The sequence below is a fragment of the Glycine soja genome, chromosome 6, assembly GCF_004193775.1.
Source record: "Glycine soja cultivar W05 chromosome 6, ASM419377v2, whole genome shotgun sequence".
NCBI classification, from domain to species: domain Eukaryota; kingdom Viridiplantae; phylum Streptophyta; class Magnoliopsida; order Fabales; family Fabaceae; genus Glycine; species Glycine soja.
In genome coordinates, this window is record NC_041007.1 from 4076457 (window position 1) to 4094956 (window position 18500).

General features: G+C 33.2%; 2 protein-coding genes across 3 annotated transcripts; one reads left to right on the forward strand and one right to left on the reverse strand.

Annotated features, from left to right (window-relative positions):
• Positions 1-987: 987 nt before the first annotated feature.
• Positions 988-10074, reverse strand: LOC114414836 (serine/threonine-protein kinase tricorner-like). Of its 2 annotated transcripts, XM_028379272.1 has the most exons (12): positions 9725-10074; positions 7783-7957; positions 7540-7623; positions 7031-7272; positions 6661-6892; positions 5962-6041; positions 5628-5712; positions 4962-5093; positions 4743-4856; positions 4306-4353; positions 1884-1968; positions 988-1510 (listed from the first exon to the last, which is right to left on the reverse strand). In XM_028379272.1, exons 1-12 carry the CDS (start codon positions 9865-9867, stop codon positions 1419-1421), a joined length of 1512 nt encoding a protein of 503 aa, XP_028235073.1. In that variant the 5' UTR covers positions 9868-10074; the 3' UTR covers positions 988-1418. The 2 variants fall into 2 exon arrangements, with proteins under 2 accessions (XP_028235073.1, XP_028235074.1); XM_028379273.1 differs by lacking the exons at positions 988-1510; positions 1884-1968 and adding an exon at positions 2330-2722.
• Positions 10075-14921: 4847 nt separating this feature from the next.
• On the forward strand, positions 14922-18185 carry LOC114414837 (RNA-binding protein 1-like). Its single transcript, XM_028379274.1, has 6 exons — positions 14922-15064; positions 15695-15795; positions 15881-16145; positions 16596-16657; positions 16964-17045; positions 17596-18185. The coding sequence occupies exons 1-6, from the start codon at positions 15016-15018 to the stop codon at positions 17721-17723; spliced, it is 687 nt and encodes a 228-aa protein (XP_028235075.1). The 5' UTR covers positions 14922-15015; the 3' UTR covers positions 17724-18185.
• Positions 18186-18500: the final 315 nt, after the last annotated feature.

Genomic DNA, 18500 nt, shown 5'->3' on the forward strand with positions numbered 1-18500 from the left:
ACTAAAAAATGACTAGCTAATTTCAAAATCAGTATAAAACTGGTGATGAAAACCAGACCTGGGCTTCTCACCGGATGGCTTGTTGTACTGTACCAAAATAGTAAGTTGGTGATGAAAAACAAATTCGAACCATTTGTTATTTAATTTTTTATTTTATTAAAAAATCGTTCGACTAAAAATGTTTTTTTTTATCAAATAAAGGACATATGTGTTTTTAAACTGTTGACTTTTTTTTTCAAATCCTCGTTTAATCTCAACTTTATTAAAATTCATTCACTTGAATCTTTCTTTTTTACATCATTTTTTATTAATAACTAAAATAAATGACTTTTTACAGAATTAAATAAGAATTTTAAAAAGTTAAAAATTGAAGTAACTCACATTTATAATTTTAGAATAGACACAATCAAAGAACTGACAAGTTTATTTTATTTTATAGGCGAAATGATGATAAGTTGATTTCTTTAATCGATCTCAACCATACATTTTGTATCTCCTTCCTTAACCACCAAAAAATGTAAAATAAGCTATAATTTATTTCTTAAAAAAAGAAAAAGACAAGTAATCACGATGGATAAACAGACTACAAAATGGTTGGACATCCCCTTCAAAGCTCAATCCATTATGCATTTTCTTCTTGCATCCATCCTTTTTCTTCTACACCCAAGAGATTTTTGATAATTCCAACATTATCCGTATGGACCCTTATGGATCTGTATGGATCCATATAAATTGACAATCCGTAATCCGTATGACCCACACGGAAAGACAATATTGGAATTGTTAAAAAATATGCTGAGTGTAGAAGAAGAAAAAATGGATGCAGGAAAAAAACGCCCAAAGACTAACGGGGTGTTGGGAAAATTAAGAAAAATTTGTTTGTATTCAATCAAGCATTAGCTAGTGACCAGGACAGTGAGGTTGACGTCACTAATTGCACTTTTCCACATAAAATAGATAAAAGGGAAAAGGGGCAAGCAACTGAGCTGCTAAAGAAAATTCCACACTCCATCCCCAAGCATAGTCTTTTTTGTTTTAATAGTTTAATTTTTGCTATCTTCCAATAAATGTACACATCACATCGAATAATTTTCAGGATGCTTTAATAGTTCCTCAGCAATTTTGTCCATAACTAACATTTAACCAGCAACTGCCACTAGAGAAGGCAAGTCTTCCACAGCCAACCTGGGCAGCCAGGACAGGAGCACTCGGTCGCACAACTCTCAGTTCCTAAGTTGAAAATTCAAATACACACACACGGAGTTGCCCTACAAGCTTTGACAATGCTGTTCAACTACTTGCTGTACACATTGTTCTTGCAAATAAAAGTTGACTAATGTTCTAGGCCAAATATTTAAACCCAAAGCAAGTACACAAAAACTCAACACGATGATGGACTTCATTCAATTTGCACAAAGCTATGGTACCATGGGATCTCCAGAGGATGCAAGCATTTGTAAACTTGTCTCTTCAGCTGCCCGTTTAGAAGCATACTCTTGCATGGAATCACCTGCAAATAGTTATTAGATCATTAGTCAACTTTTATTTACAGTTGGGTTGGTCTAGCTCCTCTATAAGTTGCGTTCAAATTATTTCATGCCAGCCACAATTTAGTGTTTCAAAACTTAAAGTTTCATTAGTGCTGGTCCTTGGGTCCCTCCTGCAATACCATTTTGATCCCCTATGCCAACTATTATTCAGGAACACTACAACTAGTTTGACCCAGCATGTTCAACAGTCAAAACTGGTTTGAAATGATTACGAAAATTCAGCTTGATATGCACACGTACATTGAAAAAAGACAAGGATGCTAACTTCAAGGAAAATAACTAGGAATTGTTCTTATGGCTACAGAAAATAAAAAGTTGGTCTACATTACACACCAAAAGATTGACGAAGCCCTTCCTTTACAGCATCGAAGTTCTTGTAAGTGTAACCAACAAAGCTTAGATCTTTGGTAGTTAGCATCTGCAGGAATTAGGTGGAAGTTGAAACATTAAATTATGCCATTTTGCCCAACTATAACAGAAAGATGTAAGACAGATACGTTAAAACAATCAATACGCAAGATAACAATTTATTGAATGACATAATGGATATCCTACATAAAAGAAAAGGAGACAGAATAAGAATAAATAATTAATGCACTGACAGTCGGAAGGCCTTTTACACTCATCTAATAAAAAAAACCCAGCATATATGATAAATTTGTTGACTGTTATGATAGTTACCTTAAAAATCATATCAAAGATCATTTTTGATTGATTAATAGTGTAACAACTCGCATACTGATAGTGCATGTCTATCGAAATCAGAGAATACTCTCCTGTTATGAACCAAAATAATTAAAAGACTTCTGAATGTCCATAAACGTTAGAATACCAGGGCAAAACAAATTGATAAGATGCCAGCTGAATCAACTGGTGAAGTCTTTTGTTGTGACTAGATGGACTTGGGATCAAATCCTACTGATAAAAATCTTGGGAGAACCACACCACAAAAGCTACCTATGGTAGTTGGAGAACTCAAGGCCTTATATAAAACCCACACCAGAATATGAAACTTCTAATGTGGGACTCAAGTTCAATACCTTTGAATTGGATCATAACATGCTACTATGCTCCAGAGCCCCAACACCCATGTGGGCTGACTATGCACTAGCATTTGACTAGTACCAAAAGAAAACTGCAATAATGCCGACATCACCATCATCACCCATGCCCTGCTCATAGAGACATGGTCAGAGACTCTGATACCAATTTGATAAGAGTCTTGGGAGAACCACATAACAAAAGCTAGCCATTGTCATTAGAGAGCTCAAGACCTTATAAACCCCACACTATAATCCCATACGGACTTAAGTCCCACACTTAGCAATTAGATCATAACACCCACCTTCACAAGAGGAAGAGTTAGCTCCCATTGTGTAACCAACATTGAAGAACCAAAAGATTAAAAAGAAAAAAAAATTGAGAAGACCCATTAATTAATTTTATTCCATTAAAGTTTGTTTTAGAATTGTGATTTAGTTGCGTTTCTTGATGTTGCGTAAATGCGGCAATGCAGCCACAATTGTAATCGCAGACCCCCCCCCCCCCCCAAAAAAAAAAACCTTGATGTTGTGGTCAAAATTGTAGTCATGGACCGTTTTTTAAAACCTTGATTCCATTAGTAAGAAAGAAGGGTACCAATTCAAAAGATAACAAGAATGATCAAGCAGCACACACTTGTCCTTCACCAATAGTATGAAAGGATTATAATTCTGATAAATACTGAATTTATGATAGGAACAATTAGAGGAAATTCAGAGAACAATTTCTGATTACAATGGAAATTGCAGGAAAATGTAGAAAGGTAAAATAAAACTGAAAATGTCATAGAAGCAGTGCTTCTCTGCGATGTGATCCAAGGTCCAAGCCACTACCAAATTACCTTTTTCCCCCTACCCCTCACACCCTATAATCATGTCCTTCCCTAATTCCTATGATTGTGGTACCCTCCTCTCCAGTATCCTTCTGCCAAGTGTCCCCCTCTGTCAGAAACAAGCATAACAGAATACTCCACTCAATTCCCTAAACTGCCCTTATCCTTCTTTCTCTTCTACAGTAAACTTTTGTTGGAGGCCAATCGGGTAGTGCCCCGTCAATTTCCATATAAATTGTTGTTTCTTTCCCCAGTTTAAGGAAAAGTAACAAATAAGCAATTCTTGGACTAACAGCTTAGCGCAAATAAAGCTTAATACAAGCAACATAGTTTGTATCAATTGTTCATTATCACCCTGAATAGAAGGAAATCATACAACAAATTCATTTTTAAGCCATTACACACACAAACCAAAGTAAATATATCTCAAGGAGAGGCTGAAAGGGGGTAGCTTGGTTTACAATTCTGAAGACAATACTTGTCATCTTTGATATAAAGAAAAATAAATAAATGAGTGTCCAAAATTGTAATCAATTATCAGAAATGGTATTGAAAAGGTGTCACAAATCACAATGATACCAAATATCAAGGAAAAAAGTATGACAACCAAGGGGAAAGAATCTTTGACACTAGCATGATATATTTTTTCATTTTCTTTCCCACGCATGTGTGTTGGAATTGGCTTAAAGTTCAAAACAACTTCTAATCAAAATCTTAAAGTGGCAAGCCTTCAGAAAAAAATTCCTAAAAAAAATGTGATCCAAACAAGAACTATAATTGATATGATTGCAATACAATTTAATATGTCTTTACATAACATTTGATAGCGAGACATTTTAATGAAGAAAATAATGCAAACAAAACCAATTCAATCATGTGTACCTTTCGTGAGGATCCAGACCCAGTTCTTGCTGCTGTAGGTGGATCTACCTAAGCAGTTCACAAAAGAATACAATGAGAAAATCTTAAGGCTATTCATTGCTGGTAATATTTAAGCAACACTTTTTAAATGATTATAAGCAAAAATTAGATATTTGCAGTTCCAAGTTCCAACAGTTAGTACTGTATGTGAAAATATTTTTTTTTTATCAGCAAAGATAATATATTATAAATATAGAAAGAGTACCAGAGGTACTGAATTACAGAAGGGAGGTAACCATGGTAATGGTTCCATAATAAGACAAAATAGTCTGAAAAGGAATCACTCTATGGAAACCAAAGAAAAACAAAACTAGTAACTAATATTGAGACCTCTACTGGTACAGAAAATATAGAAGAGTATAATAACAGGGATAGCATGATGAGTTCATATTTTATACCTCATCAAACTTCATGAAGTTTTGGGTATCCAGCTCCCCGTTGACTTGAGGTTTAAATGCTGCCTCCATTTCATACAGTTTATCCCACTCCACACCTTTGAACCAAGGATGAGCCTGGTATATACAGAAAGTATATTAAGTATATGACAAAAAAGAAAGAAAGCTGGCACAGCATTACGGCAATATACTAATAATAATTAAAATAAATGAACACCTTACCTTTATTTCATTGGCTCCTCGAGTACCTAGCCTATGATCAACATCACACAGCAACCTATAAATTAGATCCTTAGCCTCAAGTGTTAACTGGGCCTCATCTGGAAATCTTAAATGATTTCTCCAATGAACAATCTGGAAGCAATCAGTGAATTTAGTGTCAACCAAAAAGAATAGAATCTTTGAACACTGGCTCTGGGCAACGTAACTAGAAGAGCCAAAAATAATATGGTTATGGATAACAAAACATCAACAGTAGTTATAAGAAGTCATAAAGATGGTCAAATTAATGTCTAGGAAATCAGTAAGAAGTACTAAACTGATCTTTATCATGAAATGTCAATAACCAACTCTCCCCATTTTTATTAGTTGTCATGTTTTATCGGGTGGAATAGGGAGAGGGGATAAAATAATTGAGTCTAAAAGAATACATGTACTAACAACAGGAAACGGTGCCTAGTCATACATCAGCTTAAACTGCCTATCTACCTTAAGTTTTTCCAGGATTTCATTAGAAGATACACAAAAGGGGTAGAATATTTGAGCCTCAGAAATAACACAAGCAGTAACAATAGGAAATGGCAAGTCACCATCAGATTAAACTAAGATGAAATGCAAGAAATTATTATTTTTTTTATGAGAAGCCATTAAGCCAATTAAGGATGGTACCTTTCTGCATGTGGTTATTGGGTCATCAGAGAAAAATGGAGGGTAACCAACCAGCATTTCATACATTATTGCTCCCAGTGACCACCTGTCCATATGAAATATTACACATGAAATTTTATGAATAGGGTAGGTTAAATATAAAACTTGTCAAGCTAATTAAAATTGTACAAATTTCTTTTACAATAGGGAAAAAAAAAGTTACAAATTTCAAATGATCAGCCAAGAGTTAATCCACATTAAGCAGAACTATTGGTTGCATATTAAATGCAATAAAAAAAGTGCAGCAACCTTGCTGATAGATTTACAAGGCCTAAAGCATAAGGTAAGAACTAACCAATCACATTCCATCCCATATCCTTTTTTCAAAAGTACTTCAGGAGCAATGTAGTCTGGTGTCCCCACTGTTGAAAATGCCTTGCAACAAGAAACAAGGGAAATGAGTGAACTGAGAGGCTTTCTCATTTCAGCAGTATTAGAATAACAAGTGCAGTAGCAAATAGTAATTGTAGACCATGCAATTGAAAAACATAATTTATGTGCAATGGATACATTAACAGCCGTGATCAAGTACTAAGGTCATATAAAAGAGATTAATTGTATTATAGCCCAAGTTACACTATCCTGAATCATACTGTCATACAATAAGACTGCACATAGGGACAGAGACACACTACAATGAGACAGGACCAAAGTTTCAAAATTTTAAAACTTCCCCACAATCATAATATAAACATTTGGTGTTTGGACCCTTCAAAGATGTAATTTTTTTCTTAAAGAACTCTTAATCATTTTATCCCCCCACCCCCCAAAAAACAAAATAAATAAAAAAGACAAATAAATGTTTAGATCCTAGCTCTGTTTACTGTTGTATCATTCAAATAAAGAATAGGAATCTTATAATATCAATGCAGGTTTTGATATAGATTGCAGAATGCGAAGCCAGGCTATGAAACCAATGACAGAGACAAGAAATAAGAAAGCTTGGATCATCTCTATGAGCATATCTTTTTAATTTTAAATAACAAAAGCATACCAACTTCCTCCTGTTCATCTGCCAATGTTGAAGCTGTTCACGTGGACTTCTCCAGCTACTTCGATTGTCCGCATCATCAACATCCATTGGTTCTGCCAAAGTTTCATCATCTATGGTCTGATTTTCATGCAGTGTAGACAAGGCATTACAATCGAGAGGCTTACAGAGACCAAAATCAGAGAGCTTCATGTGACCATTTTTATCCAGAAGAAGGTTATCAGGTTTAATATCTCTGAAAAATAGATGACGATTGACAAACATTAATATGACTGTTTAGCATGTAAAAACAATCCATTTCAGCACCCAATAAACCACCATCCCCGACATAACACATTAAGCCAACAACTTTATAAGTACAACCAAACTGAACCTGTGAATGTAGTTGTGTTTGTGAATAGATTCTATGGCCAGAACACTTTGTGCAATGTAAAATCTAGCAACATTTTCACTTAAGGTGTCTTCCCTCATCAGCAAAGTCATAATATCACCCCCAGGCAGATACTCCATAATTAAATACAAGTACTCAGCATCCTGAAATGAGTAGTAAAGTTTCACAATGCAATGACTGGCAACTTCAGCCAGCAAATTCCTCTCAGCTCTAACATGTTCCACCTGTAAAGAAAAAGGAGCTCATGTAAGTAAAATAACAACTAAGCATTCTTCAAGACATTCAGTCATCCAATAACATGGGTGATCCATCCTCAATGGAGACAGTTTATGTATAACCCATTAATGGGTTTGGAATAATACATTTCAGCCATAACAAAACTTTAAAGGATTATGTAGAATAGTAAATTGCATTCACATGTCAAGTCTGTTATATGCATCCATTAGTAATTTCTAAATTTTGTTCTACTCAGCATGTTGTATATTTCTCACCTGGCCTCTCCTAAGCATTTCAGATTTCTTCAGCTTTTTCATAGCATAAATATTTCCAGATTTCTTCTCCCGACACAGTCTAACCTGTAATTGAACAAGTTAGTATAAAATAATACTAGAAACAAACCTTATATAGTAAGCAGAAAAAAGATTTGCCATTTCCAAACACAATAATAACACATTGCATCATATCCAACAAGGATTCTTTCATGCACAAATAAGCATGTCAGGGACAATACTGACCTCCCCAAAAGCCCCCCTTCCAATGATGGTCAAAAGTTCAAAATCATTAACACAAATCTTGTGTCTTTTCAATCGCATATATTCAGTCTCCTTCCTCTCTAAATCTTTGATGAGGTTGATCCGTTCCTCATTTGGCACATCCGATGACGCCAATTTTCTTTCTAAAACCCAACGCCTGGAATAAAAAATAAAAAAAGTGTCAGCATCAGCAACTCCAAAACACTAGGTGAACAAAAGATCTGCACCAGTCTAGAGACTGTTTTAGGAAACGAAATGAGCAGGGCCACTATAAGAGAGGCCAACATAAACTTTAAATGGTTTTTTCAGATGAAGCTCACAAAAGGAAGAACATGCGGCAATGCAAAAACTAAAGAGAGAAAAAATGGAAAGAGATACATATTTTTTCATCCATGGTGTTAAAGATAATTCCAAAGCAATAACTTTAATTATTAACAGAGAGAAGGAAACTCAATCCATAGAATAAACATATCACTGTCCTTTTTCATGATTTTAAGTAGGTTGAGATATATGTTTATCCCTTCCAAGTCTTTTGATTGCATCAATGTTGTCCTTTAATTTTAGTTCCCATTTAATTTGGTCCTTGGCATCAAACCACAAGAGGTGCTTGTGTGGCTGTTTCCTATTCTTACTAAATGGCATGAAAATAGAAAGACATCTGTTGATAGATATAAAAATATAAAAAATACTATTACTCTGGAAAGGTTATATGATTACGATACAAGCATTCACCAAGATGCCAACATGGCAGATCAGATCAACACAGGACTTGACTATAAACTAAGGAAGAAATTTCAATTGCTAAGAACAGGGCAAGGCGTGAAGTTAGGAAGCCAATGGCATTTAGAGATTGCAGGGGAATGTAACCGTCAGTAACAAATTCCATTAGGATGTGCAGTGTAAACAAAATAATAAGGATCAGGGGTAACACCAGACGTAGTTTTTGGGAATCAAGCAGAAAATATTCATACCTCTCATCTATCTTCTACTCTTCATTTCTCTTTCCCTTTTACTCTAATTCTTCTTTCTCATGGTATTATGTTATTATGGTATCAATTATCTTAAGTCTTTTAAGAAATGCAATCAGTCTAGCCTGGCCCATATTTTTGTAGATCAGGGCTGATTGTATACATCCTACTCAGACAATATTAACAAATATAGCTAAATTATGATTTATGACCATGAGATGGTAAAAAGTAAAGAAAGAACAAAAAACAACATGCTCGGTCCAAGTAATTGATTTACAGATTTACTGCTTGACAAAAAAATATCCAACCAAAGCAAGCATGCATATATCAAGTTGAGGAGTGTTGTGAATTGTGATACTCAAAGATGCGCTCCCGCTTCTCCTCACTGATCAATAGTACAGATGTACTAACATATTATCTAGACGTACTCTCTGCAACTTATGAAGATAAGAATTGGGCAATTAAGGTCAGGATTATCATTAAGAGCCAGGGATCATACATCATGGCATTTACTTAAACTGAGAGACACAAGCTTCTATACTTAACGAGTAACGACCAAATAAAATCCACCCTTCCATCGAGTCTCATACCAGCTATGTGGATGGATTGATTCACGTGTCTCAAATACTCTATGCCTTTAGTTAAACTCAAGAATCAGAACCACCAAACAAAGCATAAGGAGTGAGAATTGCGAAATTGTTACCAAACAGATTCACACCGGGATCAGTTAAATTAAGCAAGTGTCAGTTGCGGGGCCTACGAAGCCCAAACACAGTGATTATTCACACCTAGATTACCTCAGCTAGCAAGGCATAAGAAGTTGAAAAAGGTAATTAAATCATAAGATCTAACCCTGAATTAGCATTGTGCTGGATTTCAAGAAAAAGGGGCCAAGTTCCCTAAACACTAGCGTCCAAAAATAGCTGAAGAAAAAATGAATAGAACAAATTCGGTACCTCTCCTTCCTCTCTTGGATGTTCTTCATCTGAGCCCTATAATGATTCTCAATGAACTTCTTCGCCGCCGCCACCTTCTCCATGGTCAAGCTTGACCCCAACACCTCCTCCGCTCCGTTCTCTTCCTCCTCGAGATCCTCCATCTCTCTCTCTCTAGCTTGCACTCTGAGTGTGTGTGAGTGAGAGAGAGAATAATGTGTAACTCCAACTCCAAGTGTATCTATTCTTTATTTTGTATATAAATCTAACCTATCTGATTCTTCTGAACCTTTTTTTTTTCTTTCTCTCTCTAACTCCAACACACACCACACTTTCTCGCTCTAGAAAACACCCTGGAGCTCTTATTTATTGCAACAACGAATCGGGGAAGATGCACTCAACAAAAAAGGCAGGGATATAGCTCGCAAGCGTGCCACGCCACCGTTATCCGATGCACTTCCCGTTCATCCTAAACGGAAACGGTTCGGGAGCTTACGTGGCAGGATCCGATGTGAGAGTGCATAGGATGGTGTGTGGGAGGCGGCGCAGGGGAACGAGACTAGGAATAGATAAATGAAAAAGTGAGTTGCGGGAAGGGGGTGACGCGCTGGGGAAGGAGGGTGAGGAACACAGTGGGATGCGGTAGGAGAAAGCGTCGCTGTCACTATGATAAATGAAATGAGCGCATTTAAAGTAGGGAGTGGGGCCCAGTGTGATGGGTGCTGATTGGGTCGTGGTACCCACTCTCCTTGCTGGGGACGTTTCCTTTTTATTGTGATTGGCTCTTGTTTTATGTTATGGGTTAAGCTGCTTGTGTTTAGTGAGCTATCGCCGTATACATGTATTTTCCCCTCTGGATATGAGTTGTCACATTTTTCTATTTTTCTTTTCTCCACTCGCACCTCCAATACTTTCACGCACCTTAAATATTTAAATATTTATTTTATCTATTAAGATTTTAGTAATACCATCACTAAAAGATGTATATTTCATTCTCATTTCCAATGTTATTACGTGAGTAAAATGTCTCTAAGTATTTTTTAAATTTTAAGGCCTGTTCTAATCCTATAAATTTTGTGACTCAATTAACCTGAACTTTTAATTATAAAAAAAAAATAGTAATGATATATTAATATTTAAAATATTTATGCGAGAGAGTTCCGAATTGGAATTTCGAGGCTTGACCCATCACCACGAAAATGTCCAAATACATGCGGTAGTTATCTCAGTCTGATTAAATAATTGTTAAATTCTTTAAAAACTTGTAAAAAAAAGTATAGCTTCCATTTATTAAGACATTATAGAATGAGAAAAGAATATATATAATATTTTTATTCAATCACAATTTATTTATAAAGGATGATTTTTAATTTTTTAATAATTATCTCAAAAATCGTGTTATTCATGATTTTTTTATAGATGGACAGTATAAAACTCTTAAAAATTAAGCATCAAAAAATATATTAATACCAGATATTAATTTATTTAAAATGACGTAAATCCTTTGTTTATCAAAGAAGAAAACATATTAAATAATGTTTAAAGCATTATTAAATTATAATACTAAATTATTATAATTGAGTTTATTGATGATGCTAATTAAGATTCGATTTTAAGACTTGTGTTTAAAAAATGTTAAGAAAAAAAAACGTTGATCGCCTTTAAATCTTAAAGTGAATCTTTTTTATTTTAAGCTAAGATATTATTGATGCGTACCGCAAAAAAAAAAAGGTACTATAATATTGAACTCTTCATAATAATGCATCATAAGTTCGTAACAACAATAATGGTAAAGCTTTTTACAGGACACAATAAATAACTTTTTTTTTTGGACAAAACACAAAAAAAAAAAAACTATTAAGGACAGTTTGATGCACCTTAAAAATGACGGTCGGTAACATATATATTTTTTAAATTAACGAAATACGTAAATTATTTTTTAATGGAGGTACAAACACATTCACAGTCATCCCACATGGGGGTGGACCATTTCTCTACATTATTAATCTAGCATAAAATATGAACAAAAAAATAAAAATCTTAGAAATTTAACTTTAGTGTATTGTCCTTGTTAAATTTTTCTTCACTTTTATTAAGTTATTTTAAAATTTTAACTATAATTATATTGTTATTTTAAAAAAATAAATAAATAAAAGACAAAGACGATATGCTAAAGAGAATTTGTCAAATTGACGTAAAACTACCCTGATTTTTAAAAGTAAAACTTTAATTGGTTTTGTGAGGGTTTGTTTGATTAATATTTTAGTATAATTGATGTCAATGAAACTGATACTAAAAGAACTACTTATAATATCGCTAATGTTAAAATAATTAATTTGAGTTTTAAAATAATATTTTACATAATAACTTTAAAAATATTAGAATATAACTTTTAGTTTGAATTTAAATATATTGTTTTAAAAAACATATCCCAATTATTTTGACCTGAAACATGCTTGTGGTCTATAGCTAAATAGTAAATAGTCACTTAGTCAACTTTTGTTTTGTTGTGCTCCCATTTCCTTTTAGTTTTAGGATAATGATAAATGCATGACAAATGAAATGTATGAACTACGAAGTGAAATAAAGAAAAAGATTAAAAAAAAACTGATAAATATGTTAAGTAATGTGATAAGAAATGATGGAAAATAAAAAAGAAATGGGAAAAAAACATAAAAGGTAAAGTAGATATATGTTTATATTTATTCTTTTTGTATTTGTTTTAGTTTTGAAGAACTGATGTTGATTTATAAATGTGTTTTTAAAATTAATTCTGTCATATGTTTTTTTTTATCTTCATGTTAAATTCATTTTCGGGTTAAACAAATAAAGCTTAATTTTAATCCTGTCTATTTTTAGGAAAAAGTAAAATCTTACGAAAAAAAAAATGTCTGCTTGTATGCATCTCTATTTATATTTATATTTATATTTGTTTGTTGTCTGAGATAAAAAAAATAAGTTCGATGTTATTTTGTTAAGACGAAGAAGATAGAATGATGAAAAATATGCTTATATAGGACGAGTCCTTGTTGTTGATGAATGGGGATACCTGCCAATTAGGCATGGCAACGGGGTCGGGTTTTGTTTACCCCACCCTCGCCCCCGACTCCCCATTCCCCTCCCCGCCCTTGAAACCGACGGGGGTGTAAATACACTCCATCCCTGTCCCCGATGGGGTCGGATTTTCCCGCCCGTCCCGCCCCCAACATTTTTATAAAATTTAATTAAAAAAATATAATTTTTCATAAAATAAAAAAATATAATTTTAAATAAAACATAAAATTCAAACTAATAATTTCATATTTTAATATGTTATATATATTAATTATTAGCGGGGCGGATTCGGGAACGGATTCGGAGCGGATATTGAGAATCTCATCCCCGATCCCGAACCCGAATTTGACTATCGGGGAAAATCGGACCCCGACCCGACCCTGGTCAACTCGAATTTTCCCCGTCAAAATCAGGACGGGTCCGAGACAGGCCCCACAGATTCGAGCCCCGTTGCCATGCCTACTGCCAACCCAAATTTTAATCGAATTATATGTCATTAATTTATTTTTCCTTTAATTAATTTTCAGAGTTATTTTCATTATTTTTTTTTCATTTGTAGTTCATTAAAAGATACATTAAAAAAAGCTTGAGAGAATTAAGTTATAATTCATGTCACATGAATATTGTAAATATAAAAGTTGTTTCTTATGTAAATATATATTTTTATATGTATGAATTGAAGTCAGTGTAAGAAAATAATCAAAATAATCAACAATTGATGCATACTCAATAAATTGCTAATGTAAATATAAGTATGAATATATATATATATATATATATATATATATAAAAATCTTTTTTCTAAACACATAGTTTTTTTCCTTAAGAGATATTTTAATATCATAACAATTGTTAACTCTAATATGAATAAATTATCAACAACCTAATTTTCCCAGCACTCTATTTGTATGTAAAAGTATTTGGTGTCATTAAATGTATAAAAATAATTCAAGTTTAACTTCCATATCTTGCTCAAAAAAGATTGAACTAGATTGCATGTTTTAAATCTATTAACTTATATGTTAATTCATGCAATCCGTCAACTCAACACAGGTTAAATTAATGTCGAGTTGACTTTTTAATTTATTTTACTTACCAATTGAACATTACACTTTTTATGATATTCTCTTAGTATTTTTTTATTTACCAATTTCATGATGTTTTTCTCTTTTTAATTACATTTGACTATAAAAATGAGATTTTTAAGAAAAAATGATTAAATATTTTAAAATAAATTTGACAAGTCAACTCAACAAAAGCTAACTTGGATTAAATTGACCTATTTAACATTTGGCATTTATATGCTGCATTCACATCATTTCATTTCGGAATACAATAAGAGATGCATGATGCAACGGTAAAAATGCATGATACAATAGCCTTAAAACTCTTTATTTGCCATTAAAAAAAACACTCCTACTTATCATCCAATAAAAGTTGTGAGACTTAAATATATATATATATAAAATAGAACACTGTATCAATAAATCTATTCCTATAATAAAAAGTTAAATTACTAATTTTATCTTCTAATTTATTATTTAGATTTAATTTGATTGTTTATTTATTTTTGTTTAATTTAATCTTCTAATTTTTAAAATTATTTTAATCAGATCTTTTTTGTTTTTTTAGTTTGATTCTTTAATTTTTTAAATCATTTCATTTTTTTTATAAAATATTCATTATGTGACAATTTAAATTCATTTAGTGACGATTTTAAATTCTCATAAAATATGATTTCTTATAAATTAGACAAAAAGATCAGCTTAAATTGATTTGAAAAAATAAAAAACTAAATAAAAATTAAAAGATTAAATTAAAACTAAATGATAAACTAAAAAAATCAAAATACTAATTTAACCTAATAAAAATAGATTTTGATGATGTGATAATTGTACAAATTATGTCAAGGTTGATTCTCTCCTAATAAAAAATAGGTTTTGTGTTTAAATTATTTTGTTTACAAATAGTGGCTTTTAAATATTTCACTTCGTTTAAATTACTTTTAAGGATTATTTCCATAATAAAATCATAAAAATATTATTTTTTTACAATAAACGTCTTTTAGGAGTATTATTTTTTAGTAATAGATTTTTTTTTGCTTCGGGAAATACATAATTTTAATTATAATATTCAAAATATTAGACACCAGAAGAAAAAAAAAAAACAATTAACGAACGAGTCGAGAGGGGAGTGTCTTGCCATTGTTTTCTTTCTTTCCCTTGTCGCCGGCACGACCGTGAACGAAGCAAGAGTCGATGGCGGATCCCTATTACTCATACGGTGCTCCGGCAGCCGCTGACGGAGGTACTCCCTATTATTCCCTACTTTTACAAAACCCCAATTAATTTCCTCCTGTTTTTTCAATTCGTTATTCCCCACACAAATATGTAGAACAACAAAACCCTTACCAATTTTACATGTTCTTAACCACTGAATTTAAATTCAGTTTGCGCTTCGGTAAATTTCAACAATTACGCTTATTTTGCAGCACTAAAACCCTAAATGAGTTATACTTTAGAAGACTAGTGTCTAGTTGCAGTAGGAACATTTTTAAGGTTAAACTATTCACTTGGTCCCTATAGTAGTGTCCATTTTATTATGTTTTAGTTTCAGTTTAAAAAAAGTGTAAGTTTAGTCTCTAAACCTGCATAAAAGTTTTTAAGTTTTGATCCTTGTTCAGAACATGAGAAAAGTTTCTGGTGGTATAAAACTGCTACAAAAACTTTTTGGCGGTGATAATACACCACAAAAAACTGTGTAGGGTCTAAAACTTAATAGTTTTTTAATAGAGGTAAAACTTAAAACGAGAACTATTACACTGATCAAGTAAATAGTTCAACCTATATTTTTAAAAGTGATCCATGTAGCTGACCTCACCTAGTGGGATAAGGCTTTGTTGTTGTTGTGTTCTGACCGTTGATTTGGTTCTGTCAGCTAGCATTGCAAGGAGCAGCTTTGCTGGTTATATTCCCTCTGAGCCTTCAAATTCCACCACTGAATTGAGGAGCATTGGGTCAGATTACCTGCAGAGAGATGTAAAACTTTATATGACTATTTTGAGTTATTATGAGATGCATGTGGGAGATGAATTTTCATTTTTAACTTTGATTATTTCTGCAGATAGGCTTGTTTTACAGTGCTGATGATACCTTCGGCTCCAGAGTTCATTCTGAGCCTGTTAAGGGTTATTCACCTCTTGCAGATCCTGATCCGAGTAAAAAACGAGATACAACGCCTTTGAGCATTACTCATGGTGTTCCTGATGTAAACAGTGAAAGACCAGCCTCTAAAAGCAGTTATGATGGTCTACCAATTTCAGCAGCAGACTCAAACATTCTGTTTGTGGGTGGACTTCCAAATGACTGCACTAGAAGGGAAGTCGGGCGTATCCTTTTTAGCTTTATTAGCTTACATGTTGGCTCGTATGTGTTTGTGTGTTGCCTTTTGTTCCTGGCATGACAATAATGGATTGGTAGAAAGTGTTTTGAAATTAAAGTTGTATTGGATTTACTAAATGAAATCCTCTTTAGTTACTCACTATTTTTTAGTTGCACTAAAACTTTGCATGTACAATAAGTTGCTTTTTAAGTTTAACAGCATATGAAGATTAAATCACATGGTTCCTGAAATAACTTTAAAGGTATGTTTGGGAGTGGGATTTTTGGGGGATGAGAAGGGAGGTTAAAAATCTATTTATTTTTATAAACATTACATAACTCTTTTACTTTAAAAATGAAAAATTTGTCCTTCTTTCCCTTATCCTCCAAAACACATTCCCAAACATACCCTGTATTTTGTTGTTATGTTGATATGAAGCCTTGACCTGTACCCATAGATCTTTTCCGTCCCTTTATTGGCTATAAGGATATCAGAGTTGTTCACAAGGAGCCTAGACGTGTAAGTGTGTTAATTAAGAATTTCATGTTGACTATTTTGGAAAATTCCAAAAATGTACAATCTATCAATATTATTATAGTTTTGTCTAGGAAGGAGAAGGACTACATATGATGTCATAATTATTACGTGTTTTTAAGGAATATGGTATTGCTTCTCACTTGTTGCAGCATTCCTCTGGTTAGTAAATAGTAATACGTTAGCTTTGATAGCCAAAAATATTTAGTGTAGAGTGTTAACCAACATTATTTCATTTTGCTTCATTTATTACAAATAACCAGTAGTTTTTAAATGACTGAGATGCTGCAGAGTGGAGACAAGGCTATGACTTTGTGTTTTGTGGAGTTTGTTGACTCCAAATGTGCTCTCACTGCCATGGAAGCCCTGCAAGGTAATAATTTTTCTTCTTCTCTGGATTGCATATAGTTGAGATTTATATCTATGCATGGTCCTGACTCCTGAGGAAGTGGGGAAAATAGAAATATGAGAGAAGGCATGTGAATAATATGAAATCTGATTCTATGATAGATGTGGACCAAAATATACAGCACTAAAACTTATTTATTCCAATAGTCAACTAGTCAAGTATATCTGTAAATCCCAGCTATAAGTTTTTTTGTTTTATTGGTCAATGTTAGTTGTTAGTTTGTTAGTTTTTTGTTAGTCGGAGAAATTCGAACCCACAACCTCTTCCTCTCCCCTTCTCCCTTCAATCACCAAACCAATCTTATAACTCTAATCCTTGCTATAAGTCTAAGTAAATATCTCATATTGCTGTGTTCATATGCAAAATATAAATATGGATGTACCATGTATACTACACACATAAACTGAGGCTTTGGTTGTAATATTGTCAATTGAAATTTAAATTAAAAGGTGCTTAATCATATTTTCAATGCATGGAAAATGCATCATGTACTCAAGTGTAAAATTTGATGCAGGCTACAAGTTTGATGATAAAAAGCCTGACTCGCCAACATTAAAAATAGAGTTTGCACACTTTCCTTTCCGTCTACCATCTGATCATGGCAGCAGCTTATCAACAAGATACACACTGACGGGACATTGATTTCTTGGGCGAGAATGTATTTGAGGGTGCTCAGATGTCAGATAGAGATATTCAATTTTAGATTCCAAATTTTAGGTTAGGCCTGCCCGTTGAATATAGTATATGGATGCAAGAATTCTGGCTACAAGACAATTTTTTAATCTAGAATATTGATTATTGGCATTGGATAGAATTTTCATTATTATATTTTGGCCCGTTAGTAAAGCCTCTCCAATCACCGGAGTAAGTCCGTGACTTTGTACATGAGTTTTTGACCCTCTTATATCTGACAATGGCGGGAGACTGGGAGTTTCGAATATTTAACCTTCCATTTTAATCTTTTATGCACAAGCAGGGAGTTGTAACAATAGTCAGGACTTGTGAAAATAATAATAGTCATGAGTTGGTTCAGTTTGTATTCGGGCATCACTTTGTGTGCACTACATCAATATCATGATGTTAATATAAGTCATTTTTCTTTTCTTTTGGTAGAATTATATAACATTTCTTTCAGCTGTATTCCATATTCCTAGGGGACCCAGGTTCTCCTGGTGGTGATTTGAATTTTCCAAAAGCGATTAGGGTTTGCCTCCACTTGTACCTAATGCCGATGGCTGATGCGTAGTTCAAAATTCCAAATCACTATGATTTTTACCTCTTGATGATTGATGATGAGGTGTTGCGTTTGTCGTTGGTCGAGTATTAAAAATTACCGCTACACCTTTTGGTGACACTTTAGGCATTTGCTCCTAGATATATCCGATGATTACCCCCAATTCTCACAATGAATCTAAACTA